This window comes from Danio aesculapii, chromosome 3 (assembly GCF_903798145.1).
Source record: "Danio aesculapii chromosome 3, fDanAes4.1, whole genome shotgun sequence".
Classification (NCBI taxonomy): domain Eukaryota; kingdom Metazoa; phylum Chordata; class Actinopteri; order Cypriniformes; family Danionidae; genus Danio; species Danio aesculapii.
This window is the reverse complement of record NC_079437.1, coordinates 17,048,929-17,066,593: the sequence shown is the minus strand read 5'-3', so window position 1 is coordinate 17,066,593 and position 17,665 is coordinate 17,048,929. Positions and strand designations below refer to the sequence as shown.

Genomic DNA, 17,665 nt, shown 5'->3' with positions numbered 1-17,665 from the left:
ACCGAGCGTGACGTCACCGCGCGATTGTCTGGTCAACAACTCAGCTGCTGTGGGGCGACCGCGGGAAAATATTCCACGTAACACATCGGCCGGTTCCAGGGAGGGACTCCGGGACTCTCTTTCTCGGCATCACCGTGGCTGTGTTTTGGTGAACATAACGGGAACACGTCTCCGAAAACACGCCGAGACACGTCTGTCCGGAATAAAGCGGAGGAGGTTTTTCTAAATCTAAGACAGAAGGGGGAAAATGGAGCTGGATGACGGAGTTGTGTACCAGGACGACCCGGGGACATCGGCGGTGATGTCGGAGCGGATCTCGGGCCTGGCCAACTCCATCTACCGCGAGTTCGAGAGACTCATCCGCAAATACGACGAGGACGTGGTGAAGGAGCTGATGCCGCTGGTGGTGGCGGTGCTGGAGAACCTGGACACGGTGTTCGCCGAAAACCAGGAGCACGAAGTGGAGCTCGAGCTGCTGAAGGAGGACAACGAGCAGCTCGTCACTCAGTATGAGCGCGAGAAAGCGCTGAGGAAACACACTGAGGAGGTGAGCTTTATGATTTATCGTCTTCATCATCAGGGGCAGAGCAGCTTTGTTTTGTTGCAGCAGACATGATCATATGATGCACGTGCGCGAATGGCTTTGTCATCATCACCATCACCATCACCATCATCATCATCATCATCATCATGCCCTTTGATGATCAATCGGGCCCTGAGTAGATATAAATGCATTTAAGCATCCTCAGTGCGCCAGGCAGTCTCATGTCTTTCGATTATGTTTGTTTGCCCCTTCCTTGTTAAATGCTTGAACTTGCTTGCTTGCATATAAAGGCTGCAGATTGTAAACAAGCAAAAATACTGCAAGTCTGTTTCTTGTTTCAGCATGTAAACTACATGAGAGTCATGTGGGACAGTAAGTTTTCACAATGGCTAACTAAGGTTTTATTATTTATATAATCAGTTTTTATTACCACATACATTTTTACCATATATATGTAGTAATAATATTGACCGTAGCAGTTTTTTAATTTAAAATATATACAGTTGAAGTCAGAATTATTATCCCCCCTGAATTATTAGCCCCCCTGTTTATTTTACTTCCCAAATTTCTGTTTAACAGAGAGATTTTTTTAACACATTTCTAAACATAATAGTTTTAATAACTCATTTCTAATAACTGATTTATTTTATCTTTATCATGATGACAGTAAATAATATTTGACTTGATATTGTTCAAGACAGATTGGCTTAACTAGGTTAATTAGGTTAACTAGGCAGGTTAGGGTAATCAGGCAATTTATTGTATAATGATTAATAGTTATTGTAAAATGGTTTGTTCTGTAGACTATCAAAAAATATAGCTTAAAGGGGCTTAATAATTTTAGACTTTCTCCAGAAGAAAAAATGTTATCAGACATACTGTGAAAATTTCCTTGCTCTGTTAAACATAATTTGGGAAATATTTAGGGCTAATAATTCTGACTTCAACTGTATATAATTTCAGCCAAACTAAAAGAAAGAAGACTTTAAAGAAAAAATTAAATCTGAAACACTGTGGAAAAATTGCTGTTGAACATCACTTGGAATAATAATTTTGTCTAAAACTAAATAAATAGATAGATAGATAGATAGATAGATAGATAGATAGATAGATAGATAGATAGATAGATAGATACAGTGCTCAGCACATATAAGTACTCCCCTCACAAATCTATCCTTTAAATTCTTATTTTTAATAGGAAGCTATACAATATTATATTTGTGCATTTACATTAGATTAGTGAATACTGAAGCCAAATTTGGAGCTTATCTAACAAAATAACTTATGGTAACGGTCCAAAAACTAGTACAGCCAAATTTATATGTTTAAGAAAAATATTAAATACAAATTTTAAAAGAAGAAAAATCAAGAGAAGCAAAAAAAACAATAAAACAATTAGTTGACATTTTGTAGGTTGTTTTTTTTTTTGCAATATTTGCTTGAATTTAATTGTATTATCTTTCAATTTTTAAATATGATTGGTGAAACGTGTGAAAATGTACGTACACCATGTTTATAAATGTTACTCCTGTAAGGTGTTTGCATTACATGTGTGTTTTAGCAGAGACTTTTTTGTATATATACAGTTGAAGTCAGAATTATTAACCCTCATGAATTTTTTCTCCAAATTCTGTTTCACAGAAAATAATTTTTAAGATAATAGTTTTAATAACTGATTTCTAATAACTTCTTTTATCTTTGCCATGATGAAAGTACATAATATTTTACTAGACATTTTCAAGATACTAGTATGTTTCTTCTGTTGACAATATATATATACATATATGAAGAGTTCAGATGCAAAGCCCTCTAAATCCATCAGACCTCTTTTCTTGTAAACGAGCATTTTCTATCAGGCTCCTCTAATTAGGTTCAGAAGTTTCATTTTATATGTAATGAAAAGGTTATTAGCTGGTAAATAAAATTACTTTTTTTTTTCAAAAATGCAACTTTAGACATTTCTTTGGTTTTTAACAAGGTAAATTTTCCTTGGCGTCAAAACCAGCTATATCCACTTGTGCTTTTTATGCAAAACCCTCTAAATCCACCTATTGAGACAAGACAGTGTAATTAGTTGAAAAATCACTAAAGATGCCATTAGAAATTATTTCACCAAACATAAAACACATTACACAAAACCACCTAAAATACATGAATCTGTCAAGTAAGTGCATTAATCAATAACATTAAAACTGACATTAATTAAATCTTTCAACATTCTGTTGTCATTTCTGATTTAGATTTAATTTAAGTAGAACAATGTAAACATTGTGAAAATTGTAAGCTAAGCTTGTTAGGTTTAAATATTGTAGTTTAAAACATTGTGAAACATCAATATCTGTGCATTGTCCATTGATATAAAAAGCTTATCAGACGTATAGGTAATATGAGGTAATATAAATGATGTATAGTTTTATACATTATATTTATCTTTTAAAAAATAGCTTAAATTAGCAAATAAAACACAAGGTCGGCCTACTGGGCAAAATTGGGATGCCTCTCAATCAATTTTAGAAACTGTCATTCATTCTCACTATACTTAAGGTCTTGGTCTCTTGTTTATCCTCATAACATCCACGTAGGATAAAAGAACGGCATCTTAACTCTGTCTTTCGTGAAACGCAGTTGCAGATTATTGTATAGTAATTCGGATGCAAAAGCACATTATGAATGCATGTTATACTTCCGACTGTACATTGTGTTTTCTATTCCTTATAGTGCACAGAGTTTTAAGGTAAGAGACGTTTTCATTTGACATTCAGTGACAGTCAGACAGGCTCATGCAATTCATCAAACTCCATCTTTTAAAATTGAAATCGAAATCAGAATAAAACAGTCATATATATATATATATATATGCACAAATGTATATCGTAGGTTAATACAACATTTATAACAATTGCAGAGAGAGATCGCCTTCCACATCATTTATACCACGTGTATGAAAGCATTTTGGCCTCCCTGTAAAATATAATGATGACGGAAAAAGTTGTGGTGGGACCTAAATGCTTTCTTAGGCTATTAATTAAAGGTGTTTTCTGTCACTGTTTAGCCTGCTTTAATGCAGTCAGTTTAAAGCTGCACAATTAAACATTAAAAGATCTTGATCTCAAATCAAACCTGCGCAACATGAATGATAAATGATAATGATTTGCAAATGTTTATTAATCCTTTGAAGCGCTGCATTCAAATCTGCGATTGATCGAGAGAGATTGTTTTTACACTTTTTCAGTTACGAACAATTAAATAACACAGAAGAACTGGGAGAACAGTTTATAGTTCATATATAAACACTGATGTTTATGGTAAAGATTAAAATCACTGTTTAATGGAACTTGATGCTGGTGTATGTTGTAGCGATTACATTGTGTAACCAATGGGTGGCGACAAACACGCGTCAAAATTATGTCACTGAATAGGTTTTCAAAAATGATCCACCTATAATGAAACATGAGGTTTTGTGTGTGAATGGTTGAATCATTAATTGAACATAAATATGATGTGTATTTTTATTAGAATTACAGGCTCTATAGACAATGCAAATTACATTGTCTCCTCTTTTTTTGCTGATCCGGAAAAGGGTCCGATCCGTGACTCAAAAACCGTAGTGTGATCAAAACTGTGAGATTTGTGATCCGTCGTCTTTCTTTTTATTGCCATGGTTTTAATGGAGCAGCTGAGATGCTTTCATGGTACCCAAAACCCAGATTTGATAGAAATTAAACTGAAACTTGCTTGCTAGATATTCATGGTACTTGCTGTCTTCAGTGAAAGAGGATATTGTGTTCATAAGATGAACAGAAATGTGTTCAATAATGTAGTTGAAATGCTCTAGGGCTTTTTTTGTGTTTTAGATTAGATTAGATTAGATTCAACTTTATTGTCATTACACATGTACACGTACAAGGCAACGAAATGCAGTTTCGGTCTAACCAGCAGTGCAATAGCAGCAAGTACAGGATACAGGTATATAGAAAAACTATGGTAACATTTACAGATGGATGTACTATGAACATTATATACAGGTTGTTGACCAAACTGTTGTTGACCAAACTGTAGGATTTATATCTGGAAAAAAATTACTAAAAAAAATAAAATAAATGTATGATAATTTTTGTTCAACAAGAGCAAAAGGAAAAATGACAGAACCAGAAATATTACTAATAAATAACAGTACAAACTTTTAATTCAGAAACAAAGACCAAAGTTTAACCCACATATTGTACAATAAACAATATATGATGCACATAATACCTGTAGGGGTGGGCGATATGACCTAAAATTAATATCACGATATTTTTCATCTTTTGAACGGTGAGGGTATAATATGATGGTATTACTTTTAAATAGCAAAATAATATACATCTCAAGGAAGAACAGACAAAAAAAAGTCTCACTTCTATCACTCTTTAAGTTTTGGTTTCGGTTTGTGTCATTGTAAATGCTCCGTCCCGTTATGAGCTGATCTTCATTTTTCTCTGTTTGTGGAATAAAGCCGCACCAATTTATGAGCAGACAGAGCAGGATTCTCGCAATGACCACCGGCGCAATACTGCTCTTTGTTATGAGCCGTAGTTTCAGTGTAAACTTAGTAAAGACGAGTTTCTTTGGCGATGATGTGTACAGTATTAGATTTTATATTTAGCGGACATTTGCGCTGAACACGCAGTGAAAGCAATGCAACAAGATTCGGGCACCTTCTCCGAAAACCCTCGATTGATCTCAGCTGGCGGATCAACATTTACCTCATGTCATGATCGCTGTCCTCTGCGCCATTACTATTATTATAACTTTAGGTGAGGTTTGCAAACCTGTGAACTTTTCACTCTTCAGCCGTTTGCATTTCCTGCAGTAACAAAAGCTCCCTGTTATCTGTCAGCGGGAAGCGTTGAGTGATTGACAGCTAATATGAACCAATACAGCGGCAGGGTAGAGCGATTCAGCAAGTTTTTAGAGAAAATCAAATCAGATTGCACTACAACCATTATATTCAGACACACAAATGCTCCCAAATATATTATGAGGGCGCATAGATTAAATTTCGGGCGCTCATGCGACCAAAATGGTTGCAATTTCGAGCCCTGTAGTATAAGGACATGTATTCAGACCACAACTGAACGTTTGAAGAAAATTGAATGCCTTATTATTTAGAATTAGCTATTATTGATGTAAATGCAGCCGTTCAAGGCGCATAATTGATTTATCACGGTATTGACGGTATTAGAAAATCCATGTCGTGGCGCAATGTCACACCGGTGATGACTATGACACCTGTGTACCGCCCACCTCTAAATACCTGTAGGTAAAAATTCAGGCAAATAAAGGGTGGCAGCATGGTGCATATAGTAATAAAGGAATGAATGATAAAAAAAATAGTAAAAAAAAAAATAAATAAATCAAAAGGAAAGTAGAGTAATGTGAATTGGTTGGGGCAGAAATTAATAAAAAAATATTATTATAAAAAATGTTTAAAAAAATAATAAATAAAATGATCTGAGTAGATAATAAAAAATCTGCTCTGATATTAATTTGAGTCTTCTGGTTTGCATGATTATTAAGCAATTTCTCATTTTAATCTTTGTGAAGTATTAATTTTACATGTGTGATTGGTTTTGTATTAAATTCGTGCAGGAGTTAATTGTTTAACGTGACTTTAATCTGTTTTAGAAATAAGATTACAGTGCATTGTACAGTTCTGGATGTGTATAAGCCTGAGTTTGGACAGATTAATGCTGCTCAGTGGCTTTGTGTGTGGCTGATACAGTGACGGACGCTTAACTGGGATTATGAGCAATATGCCTGAAACATTCAACTATCTAAACACAAGTGAGCATTGAGCTGCATTAATCTCTCTGTTTGTGTGATCTGCCGTCAGACTGAAGTGTGACAGACCGCTGCGGTCATTATTCACTGCTCAACATTGATCTTCTACTCACATTTCAGATCACTGATAAACTAGAGAAACTTTGAGGACGGTTTAGGGTGACGTTTCAGGCCTGATGCGTTAAACTTTCATGCTGTGTTAAATAATATACTGAAAATTAATTACTGTCTTATTGTATTTTAGAATTTAAAAAAGAGCATAGTATATGTTATTAAGAGAATATATTAATAACTTATTAGAAATATCGTGAATTAGTTTTATAATCAAATCAGTTTTTCCAATTGCATTTGTTTTATATTTGTTATTTGTTTTCTATTATAAGTGTTTTCAGGTTTTTGTTATTTTATTTTATTTAAGATTTATTTAGTTCAATTTAATTTTCATTTAATTTTATTTATTCATTCATTCATTTTCTTTTCGGCTTAGTCCCTTTATTAATTTGGGGTCGCCACAGCATGAATGTATGAACAGAATGAACTGCCAACCTATCCAGCACATGTTTTACGCAGTGGATGCACTTCCAGCCGCAACCCATCACTGGGAAACATCCACACACACTCATTCACACACATACACTTTGGACAATTTATCCCTCCTAATTCACCTATACCACATGCTTTTGGACTGTGGGGGAAACTGGAGCACCCAGAGGAAACCCACGCGAACACGGGGAAAACATGCAAACTCCACACAGAAATGCTAATTGACCCAGCCGGGGCTCGAACCAGCGACCTTCTTGCTGTGAGGCGATTGTGCTACCCGCTGCGACCATCGTGCTACCCCTCATTTAATTTAATATTTATTTAATTCAATTTCATTTTAATTTAATTTAATACAATTTTATTTAATTTAAGCCTTATTTAATTTAAATGTAATTTTTATTTTACTAATTTACTTTAAGCCTAATTTAATTACATTTTTAATTTTAATGTAATTTTATTTTATTTTATTTGTCTAATTTAATTTAATGTAATTTTTATTTTATTAATTTAATTTCATTTAAGCCTTATTTATTATAATTTAAAATTTATTTTATTTAAGCCTTAATTAATTTATTGAAATTTTTATTTTATTTTATTTAAGTTTAATTCAATTTTATTTTATTTTATTTAAGCCTTATTTTATTTTACCAAGCTAATATTTAACATTTAGCATAGTTCATTTAACTTGATGTATTAAAATAACTAATACTTAATTGAAATAATTAATAAAAGCTGTATAGACATTAAATAATTAAATATATTTTGTTCCAGTCTTTTTACAAGTATTTTCCATCTTCTGTAGTTCATAAGATAACTACAAACAAAATAATACTAGAATAAATACAATAAATAAACATAAAAATTATTTAGAAATTAATAAAACTGAATGACACTAAAATGACACCAATGCCAGTGTGTTTGGTTTTCGATTTACACCTATTTTTTTATATATGTTCTGTGCAAATACAATTATTCAAGAGTTATTTCAATTATTTGTAATAATTTTAGTTTGTTTATGTTTGTTTATTATATTTTAATTATATTTTATTTGGACCTTATTTTATTTTACCACGCTAATATTTAACATTTAGCATAGTTAGTTTAACTTGATGTATTAAAATGACTAATACTTAACCAAAATAAATAATCAAAGCCGTATAGATATTAAATAACTGAATTTATTTTGTTCCAGTCTTTTCCAAAGGAAGTATTTTCCATCTTCTATTAGTTCATAAGATATCTAAAACCCAAGTAATACTAGAATAAATACAATAAATAAGCATAAAAACTATTGAGAAATTAATAAAACTGAATGACAGTTAAATGACACCAATGCCAGTCTGTTTGGTTTGTGCAGATACAATTATTCCAGCTTTATTTCAATTATTTGTAATGTTTACGCTTGTTTATTACTGTCTCCATAATGGATGTCAAATCAATATGAGATCAAAGTTTAAATCAATAGCTGTATGGTCTCATCTAAAATATTAAAGTCCATAGCTTTGAGTTCCTCCATGGTTAATGCTTATTTATATATATATATATATATATATATATATATATATATATATATATATATATATATATATATATATATATATATATATATATATATATATATATATATATATGGACAGCATATTGTGTGATTATAATGCAATACAGTTTATGTTGATGACTTAATTTGCTTCACAGAATATTCACAGTTAAAAAATATAACTGATTTACTATAATGTTAGATTATCTTGAAGTTCTTAAACTTTAAATCTCAGCCTACATATATATGAGGGTTTGGCATAGCACTGAAAATGAAAGTGAATTGAAAGTGACATGAGCCTTATGTTTGTTGATGTCTGAGCTCTGGGGGTTGCTGAATGAGTTTTGTGTGCCAGTGTGATGGAAACCTAAAGTGACACCGAAACGGCTCCTTTTTAAAAGATACTTGCACTGCACCATGCTCTCCAGGAGACCCCTGTACTCCAGGCATCAAGCATGAGCTCTGTATTTTAGAGTTTGCTGTAGAGAGATTCCAATTAGGGAAAATATGTCAGGATGTTACTTCCAGGTCACGAGGTCCTTTACAGTGTGACCAGACTAAATATCCCTTTCTGTTTTATTTCTTGTCAAATGTTACGACTATTTTGTCTGCATAATGCACATTTTGTTGTTTTCATATTTCACTGCTCGAATGTTTGGGATTAAGAATTTTTTTGCGAATTATTTAAAAGTAAAATAAAAAAATAACAGTATATTTAACAAAAATAAAAAAATAATACACAAAATATAATAATAATAATATGAATTTAGAAAGAATGCATTAAATTCATTAGTTTTCTTTCTTTATTTGTTAAGCATTAGCATTAGCATTATTTGATAGGGACAATGCACATTAAAAATACAGAAATGTATATATGTCAGAATTAGCCAAAAGGCTATTTTGCGTCTGAAGGTAAAATGTTCTTCTTAAAAATATAAAACTATTAATCAATATATAATAAATGAAAAATCTTAAGTTTCACAATACATATCAAATTTACTGCATTTATAAAATAAAATAACAATCTACCAAGAAATTATACTATGCTTACAATTAGGGCTGCACAGTACTGGAAAAATCTGATATTGCGATATTTTTTTTCTGTGATTAAATGTTGCGATATGAATAGTGTTTCAGAAGAGGGTTTGAATAGCACTGTTAAACGGTTTTCTGGGGAGTCTAACAGTATTTGGGTACAGAAACTTAATAATCACAATGCAAAAATGCTTTTCTTACTTTTTGTTTTGTTTAGTACAAATATCAAAAAATTATTTGAGCAAGTAAAAATATTGTTTTTCACCGTCAGAAGAAATAAATAAAAATAATAAAGTTAAATAATTTTGCTTTCGCTTTAAAATGTGTAGATATATTGACTAGAAACAAGACAATTTCTAAGTAAGAAATGTTTTTTTAGCATAAATTTGTAAAAATTTCACTCAAATACAGGGATTAAATACAATTCTTTAGCTTCTGTTCAACTATACTATAATTCCAACTTAACCTTGCATGTCTTTGTGATGTGACACATTGCTATATATTGTGCAGCCCTACCTACAGTTATACTATAAATCCAATAAGAATACTATAAACACCAATTTATTAAACCAACACACACAACTGTCTGACAAAATGACCAACACATTTCAGGATAGAGAAGTAACATAGCATTTGTAAAATGTGACTTTAAATACACTATGATACAATGACGATATCTATATTAAATCAATACAGCTATTTTGAGCTTGTTAAAATGTTTCTTGAGCAACAAATCATCACACCAGTGTGATTTCGCAGAGTGATTAGACACTGAAGACTGGAGAAATAAATGACACTGAAAATCAGGAATAAAATGTAAATACATTAAAATAGAAAAGTAGAATATAATTTATAATAAAGATAATGGGAATTTGCAATGTTATTATTTTACTTTTGGTGAAATAAATAAATGCAGCCTTTATAAGCAGAAGGGACATACTTTCAGCATCCTTTACAATGTTTAACACACTGAAGAAATATGTGGAGTAACGTTTACTTGGAAATAGCTTGTCAAGTATTTCCAATCAAAAAAGGCTGATAGTAAAAAAACAAATCTTTGCCAAGTAAAAGCCCAACTATAATTATTGGTATCATTAATTAGAATTTTTATTGTGTTCATTAATTTAATATTAGGATTACAGATATAAACATTCTTTTGTTTCATTTTCAATTAAATTGATCAATGAGCAATTAGGGTAGGACGGTTAAAAGAATGAGATAACTGCATTGGTTGGCATAACAGAGGGTGGCAGATGCACATTGTATTTTTAAATTATTGTTTTAATGGAACTGTATTTATATTAGGAGGTATTTTAGGATTCGAGTTTTAATATTTATGTTATATGTTGTCTTGTGGGTGTCCATGTAAAGCAGAACTTTTTTTCTAAAACAAATCTCTCCTAAAGGAGACCATAAATTTTACCTTGAAATTAAATTTTACCTTGACCTTGATCATATTTATTACTCATTAAACTTGTGAATTGGCTGCCATTATATCATATTTGTTTAATTTCAAGCACTGTACTTTTGAGATATCGGAGTCTGCTGAACATCAGTCCACCATTTATACAACAGTTTATTTCAGTATAGATTTTGTTATACAAGTTTCTCTTAAATGAAACCTGTAGAAAACTGTTCTACTTTTTACCCATCAGGCTTGATAGATTTGACATTTCGTTCATCCATAAAGATCTGAAAGATCTATAAAACTGGATATGATGTACCAGGCTTCACGTTTATCCCTGATTCTAATTTTAATTAGTCCTACTATCTAACAGAGATCATAGTGCTTTTTCTGCATGAGGTTTTCTAAAGGTTTAATTCCCTAAATTAAACTTTTCTGCCTTTTACCCATCAATAGATTTGGCATTTCATTCATCATCATAAAGATCTGAAATAACCATAAAGCTGAATACGATGTACCAGGCTTCACATTAATCCTTGATTCTATTTTTAATCATCTAACAGAAATCATAGTGCTTTTTCAGCTCGAGGTTTTGTATCCTTTAGTTTAAGAGTGCAATCAATATCTGTGAAGTTGAATCAAAGTTAGCAGACACAGGTTTAGTTTATTTTTTTAAAGTGGACCAAAGATATTGCTAACTCATCTTGCTAATACAGAGGAAAAATAGCCACTTTCCTTTTAAAGCAATAGTTCACCCCCAAAATGAATAGTTACTGTTATTGTATACACCCTCTGGCCATCCAAGATGGTGACTTTTGTTCAGTAGAACATTAATGACTATTTTTTAGTTGAAATTCACTTTGGTGATTCATAAAACCCAAGTCAGCTGTTACTTGCATTTTGAAGTACACATTACATTTTGTTTTAAAAAGCCCACAATTCACAATGGTGAACATGCAATCATAAGTGTGCGTCTAAATGCGTTAATATCAAATAACATTTAAACTACAATACAGATTCAATTTCAGCTTGTACATGTTTAGTTTTGGTAATACAAACTCTATAAATTAATTTTCGTTTTTATTTTGCATGAAGGTTTGTATGGTAAATTCTGGTCTAAATATAGAAACACAATGCCGTCTTTCATATTCCATTGGCATTTTGCGTATTATTTCAAAATGAATTGTACTTCTTGTACACTTCCATAACCTGCTGATATATTGAGATCTATTGAAGCAAAATGAAACTGAACACCATTTACAGCTAAATCCTCTTATGTCTGTTAAAAACCAAGGTTATGCAATGTTTCATTTTTCTTTTGTCAGAGGTTCATTGAATTTGAAGATTCCCAGGAGCAAGAGAAGAAGGACTTGCAGAACCATCTGGAAAGCCTGGGATCACATTCCCGTCAGATGGAGCTGAAGATCAAAAACTATTCTGACCAGAGTGAGAATCCTGCTTGTATTTTACGTATTCTCTCACTATTTCTAAAACCTTCACACACACAGTACTGTGCAAAAGTCCTAAGCACTATACCAGCTTTGTTGGCCTAAAACGTCTGCACAATATATAATCAATAAGTCTCTTTATTAAAACCGGACAGAAAATATAGGAAATATGTACAAAAAAACAACAACAGCACAACAATTCCTCCTCAAGTTAAGGTCTATGTTTAATGTGGCTTCCCTTGGCACCAAGCACACAATTGTCCTGACATTTTCTAAAATAATGGATGTGTAATATCAGGCTTCTTTCAGCACTTTCCAGAGTCCTTCTTTAGGTTTAGAGTGTCATATCTTTATTTTTCTGTCCAGGTGATCTCATACAGCCTCTATAATATTCAGGTCTGGACCCTGTGAAGGCCATTTTATGACTGTCTGTGTTTTATCAGCTGTTTTCTTTTTCCAAATTAGATTTCACTGCAATTTGCGGATCATTATCATGCTGAAAATGAAAACTATTACCACTGAAGTCCTTTCCAGAAGGAATGGCATAATGGATTAAAACCTATTTGTACTTTTCAACATTCACAGTTCCATCAGTTATTACAATAACTGACAATATTGATAATAGTGCTAATAACACTGGTAGAAATGCAGCTCAAACCCGGACAAACAGCCTCTCTCCAACATTGTCTTTCACATGTCTTAAACATTCATTCATTCATTCATTTTCAGCTTAGTCCCTTTATTAATCTGGGGTCGCTACAGCGGAATGAACCACCAACTTATCCAGCATATGTTTTATGCAGAAGATGCCCTTGCAGCTGCAACCCATCTCTGGGAAACATCCATACACACTCATTCACACCCATACACTATGGACAATTTAGCCTACCCAATTCACCTGTACCGCATGTGTTTGGACTGTGGGGCAAACCGGAGCACCCAGAGGAAACCCACACGAATGCAGGGAGAACATGCAAACTCCACACAGGAACGCCAACTGACCCAGTCGAGGCTCGAAACAGCGACCTTCTTGCTGTGAGGCGACAGCACTACCTACTGCGCCACTGCATCACCTATGTCTTAAACAATTAAACCAAAATAATTCAAACTCTAACCTGACTCCCATCCTAACAAACCATACATCAACTGAAAGGTCATTTATTCACCCTGTATAAATCTCAATTTAAAACAAAATTGACACAAATATTTACACTTATGCCTGGTTTCTGGTAAAGAGTCACATATATCCATTATACCATCAGTAAAACAACAGACTTAATGTTGGCCTAAAACTTTTGCACAGTACTTTATGTCCATGCATGTGCTCTAAAAGTCCTCGTTCTTAGCTATGACATGATATATTCCACACTTATATTAGCTGTTAGGCGAAGTGTCTTACTGCTTCATTTACACGTGGTCGATAATGGAGTACTGTGCCATTATTCAGTCTGCTGTCTCTCTTCGACCCCATTGATGGATCACTGATAATGTGCAGTGGGCTATTTACAAAACAAAGCTTTCACATTTTCCTTGGGATCAACATGTAGATGTGTGATTCCACCTGTTCCTCCATTCATTGAAGTTGCCGGTTGTTGATTTACGGCAGGGTTCACTCTATTAAATTAGATCATACTCCAATTCACTTTTGTTCTGGATGTGAATGTGAAACCTGTAATGTTTGATTTCTGTCAGTATTCCAGTATAAAAGTCCCCGCAAGCACATTTGGATTTATGGATGGACAATATATCAGTATCATATCACTTCTCAGGGAATGGTTGTTTGTTTGTGTGTGTTTTTTTATTGAAATGTTTTATAGGGTATTTATTATTTACTTGTAGATGCATATTTTAAGATCAGTTACTTAATTTAGTGTTGATTTGTAGTGGTGTTGTTATGTATTTTACAGTTAATATTTCTTTAGATAGTTGCTGTTTGATCTAGAAAGTGAAATAAGCACATACTCCACTCTAAAGGGGGTATTGTGTTATCAGTGAGCTCTGCTTCTTCACCCAATGGCTCCATTTAATCCTTTTCTTAATTTGACTGAATTTAAATAAAATGTTAAATAATGAAGCCTGGCTGCTGTGCTGTCTTGGCAACGCTGGTAAAAAGATGCCTCCAGACTTTTGTTTACTGTAGGCGTGGAACGATATCCAGTTTCAAGGTTTACAGTGGTTTGGAAAAGTCAAGGTTTTAAAACCGCAAAAATGTTCTGTTATACCGTGCCTAAGGTTTTATATATGTGTTTTTTAATGGGTTGTAAAGGAATCTGTGCTTTTGAAACTAATGAAGACAGCAGAAGTCAATATTTATTTGTTTTCTAAAATGAAATATATTGTGTTATATGGGGAAAAGTAGTTGTTTTTTACCCAGACATTTAAAAAGAATATATTTTAGAGCAGTAATCACAATACCGTAATATTTTAATCAAAGTTATCATAGCATTAGAAACGTATACCGGCCCATGACTACTGTCAATACAATTTTATTGCCAATAATATGTAGTTATTTTATTGGCTCGTTTTATTTTTATTTTTTTCAATCTGTATAATTTATACTATTATTGATTTGAATTGAAAAAATCTTTCAAAGTGACTTCGATTATTATACTGTTATTTTATTTAATAGTATTTACAAAAGTGTAATTAGTATATTTTGCTTGTATATGCTGTCTGTTATATTTCTTTAGAAAGTTATATTTTATATTATAGAAAATCTGAATCTGCTAAAATCTGTTGACATGTCACACTTAGCCAATTCAGATTTTTTTGCTATGAAAATTGCTTAAAGGGGACGTTTCATCCTGCAAGATGATGTAAAAAAAGTGTGATGTTTCAGCTCAAAATACCCCACACATAATGCTGTATAACTCTTCAAAACCATTTTGGTGACTCGCTTTAAATTCGAATGAGATTGTGCGCTTTTTAAAAGAGGGTGGAGCTACAAATGCGTGTCAGCATAGTGGCAGATTCAAAAACTAGACTAACATCCTATGCTAATGAGCGAGAGATTGACACTAATGGGCGGGGCTTTTCCTCTCTGATGACATGTACAAAAGGAGAATGTCAATCAAAGAGTTTCTGCAGACTGTTTTTATAAAGTGAGATTATAAAAAATAAAATTAACAACTCTGTTTAAACCCCTTAGAAATGGGATTTTTGCGTAATAGGTCACCTTTAAATTATTATAAAAAAGCAGTTTTGGAATATTCATCTGGGTGCATCTCTACCTAAATCCTTAATTCGATTCAATACAATTCAATTCATCTTTATTTCTGTAGTGCTTTCACAATGTAGATTGTGTCAAAGCAGCTTATCACAGAAGTTCTAGTTAACTGAAACTGTGTCAGTCCAGCTTTCAGTGTTGAAGTTCAGTTTAGTTTAGTTCAGTGTGGTTTAATTTTCAGTGCTGAAAGTCCAAACACTGAAGAGCAAACCCATTCATGCGCAGCTCCACAAGTCTCAAACCAAGCAAGGAACAAACTTCACCAATTGACGAAAGTGAAGGAAAAAACCCAGAGAGAAACCAGGCTAAGTTGGGCACGACCACAAGCTTAAGCTTTTGGACTATTTGTTTAATAACTTCAGTCTAATTAAACACAATTTTTCTGTGGCCCTGAATCACATGACTCATGTACTGTTGTTCAATCACATTTGTAAAAATGCTAAACAAGGACAATTCAGACCAAGCATGTGCTAGAATCGTGCTTGACAATATTCCCATGGGTGATAATGAAATCAGTCAAGCACCAATACATGCTAATTACAAACATCTGCTGTTTTAATCTGGCTCTAATGAATTAATTCTGGCATCAATTAATAGTGTGTTGCCAGCAAGATTTGAAAAGGATATCCGTTTCACTAGAAATCACTGTGCTGAAATGACAGTGAATTAGCAGGTTTGATGGTGGGAACGAAGCATCGGGCAGTTCTGCTGTAGGCTTACATTTAAACCTGACAGCTAAAAGTGGATTATGTCTTTGTGTCACCTCTTAAATCAAGCCTGTTTAATATCCTCTGCTTATCCTCTTTGCAGAACTTGCCAGTGTTTTATGGGCCCCACTGAAAGCATTATCTTGACTAGCTTTCAGGCCAGTTTAAAGTGGTTTTACAGTGCTGTACAGTGAGTTGTCATTGGTCATTTGGGACCGTCTAACCTGTTACGAAGACGACTGTGATAATTAATTAGCCTCATTTCTCTGTCCTCATTTAGTTCTAAAAGCTTCTGCATTGCTTGCTGAGTGTAACATGTGCTTACCGGACACTACACATGAACATTTTGCACACTGTATAAAAAATATTCTTATTAAATTAGCAGTTTTCTGTATTTGGTGATTGATGTTTTCATTTTTTTTATTTTCCCCAATTATTTATGCTTTTGAATTGCATTATGGAACTTTGATCTTTCTACCATAAATTTTCATCTTAAAAGTTCCAAAAAGTGGCTTTTAATAACAATTAAAGTGATATATTGTCTGGGTTGGTGTTGTATATTATGGTAGTAAAACCTTGTAATAAACTGCCAGCACATTTTCTGTTATTTTACAGACTTATTTCTATCTATATTATTTTTTGAGGCACCTCCGCTTAGGTGAACCGTAGGATGGCAGCATGCATAGAACCTACTCTCCCGGTCAAAATGTTCAAAAAGCTCTGCATGGTTTCTGCTACATTCATTCGTCCATGGCGGGGCGCCACACCAAAATTCATCCCGCCACGGCTACATTACAGCTTCTCGTTCAAAATATTGTTTTTTTTTTTTTTTTTTTAAATAGCGGGTTATAATCGCACCAAAACGTTTAAAGAGATAAGTGAATTATAACAGCGCAAACCTCTGTAACAGTAGTGCTGTGCGTTATTTGTTTAACCCTTTAAGGTGACATGCTGACAGACTGACTGAGAGAAAGGTGTGTGATGCATGAGGCTAGCAAACACGGCGTAGCTTTCAGTTATGATGAACACAGTTTCCATAATTATATTTTATTTATAGATAAAGGTCTGTGGTTCTGCATACAATGACTTTATCTTGCTGGAGTTTATAACCGTTTCACTTTACTTCAGGACGCATTAATGCCGCTCTGTAGTTCTGTTACAGACATTCATAAATATTCCTAGCAAATCTAATAAATGTTGGAGACATACTCGTTACATAAACGCGCTAAATAACACTTCAGCAGTGTTTATTTGAGGGTGCGCAAGAAAATCTGCACTTGAGCAGCGTGTATTTGAGGGCGCGCAAGAAGTTTTGTGCACGAGCAGAGGAAATCGGCACTCGAGCTCAGAGATTCACATGCTCATAGGCTATTACATGAATGCGATCTCGACTTAAT

At 33.2% G+C, this 17,665-nt stretch overlaps 1 protein-coding gene across 1 annotated transcript in view; it reads left to right on the top strand.

Annotated features, from left to right (window-relative positions):
* The window catches only part of spag9a (sperm associated antigen 9a), a 74,378-nt gene continuing 56,713 nt past the window's right edge, over positions 1 to 17,665 (top strand). The window contains exons 1-2 of the mRNA XM_056453272.1: positions 1 to 547; positions 12,213 to 12,333. Coding sequence (XP_056309247.1) covers positions 248 to 547; positions 12,213 to 12,333 — 421 coding nt within the window. The 5' untranslated portion in view covers positions 1 to 247. The remainder of the gene's footprint in view (positions 548 to 12,212; positions 12,334 to 17,665) is intronic.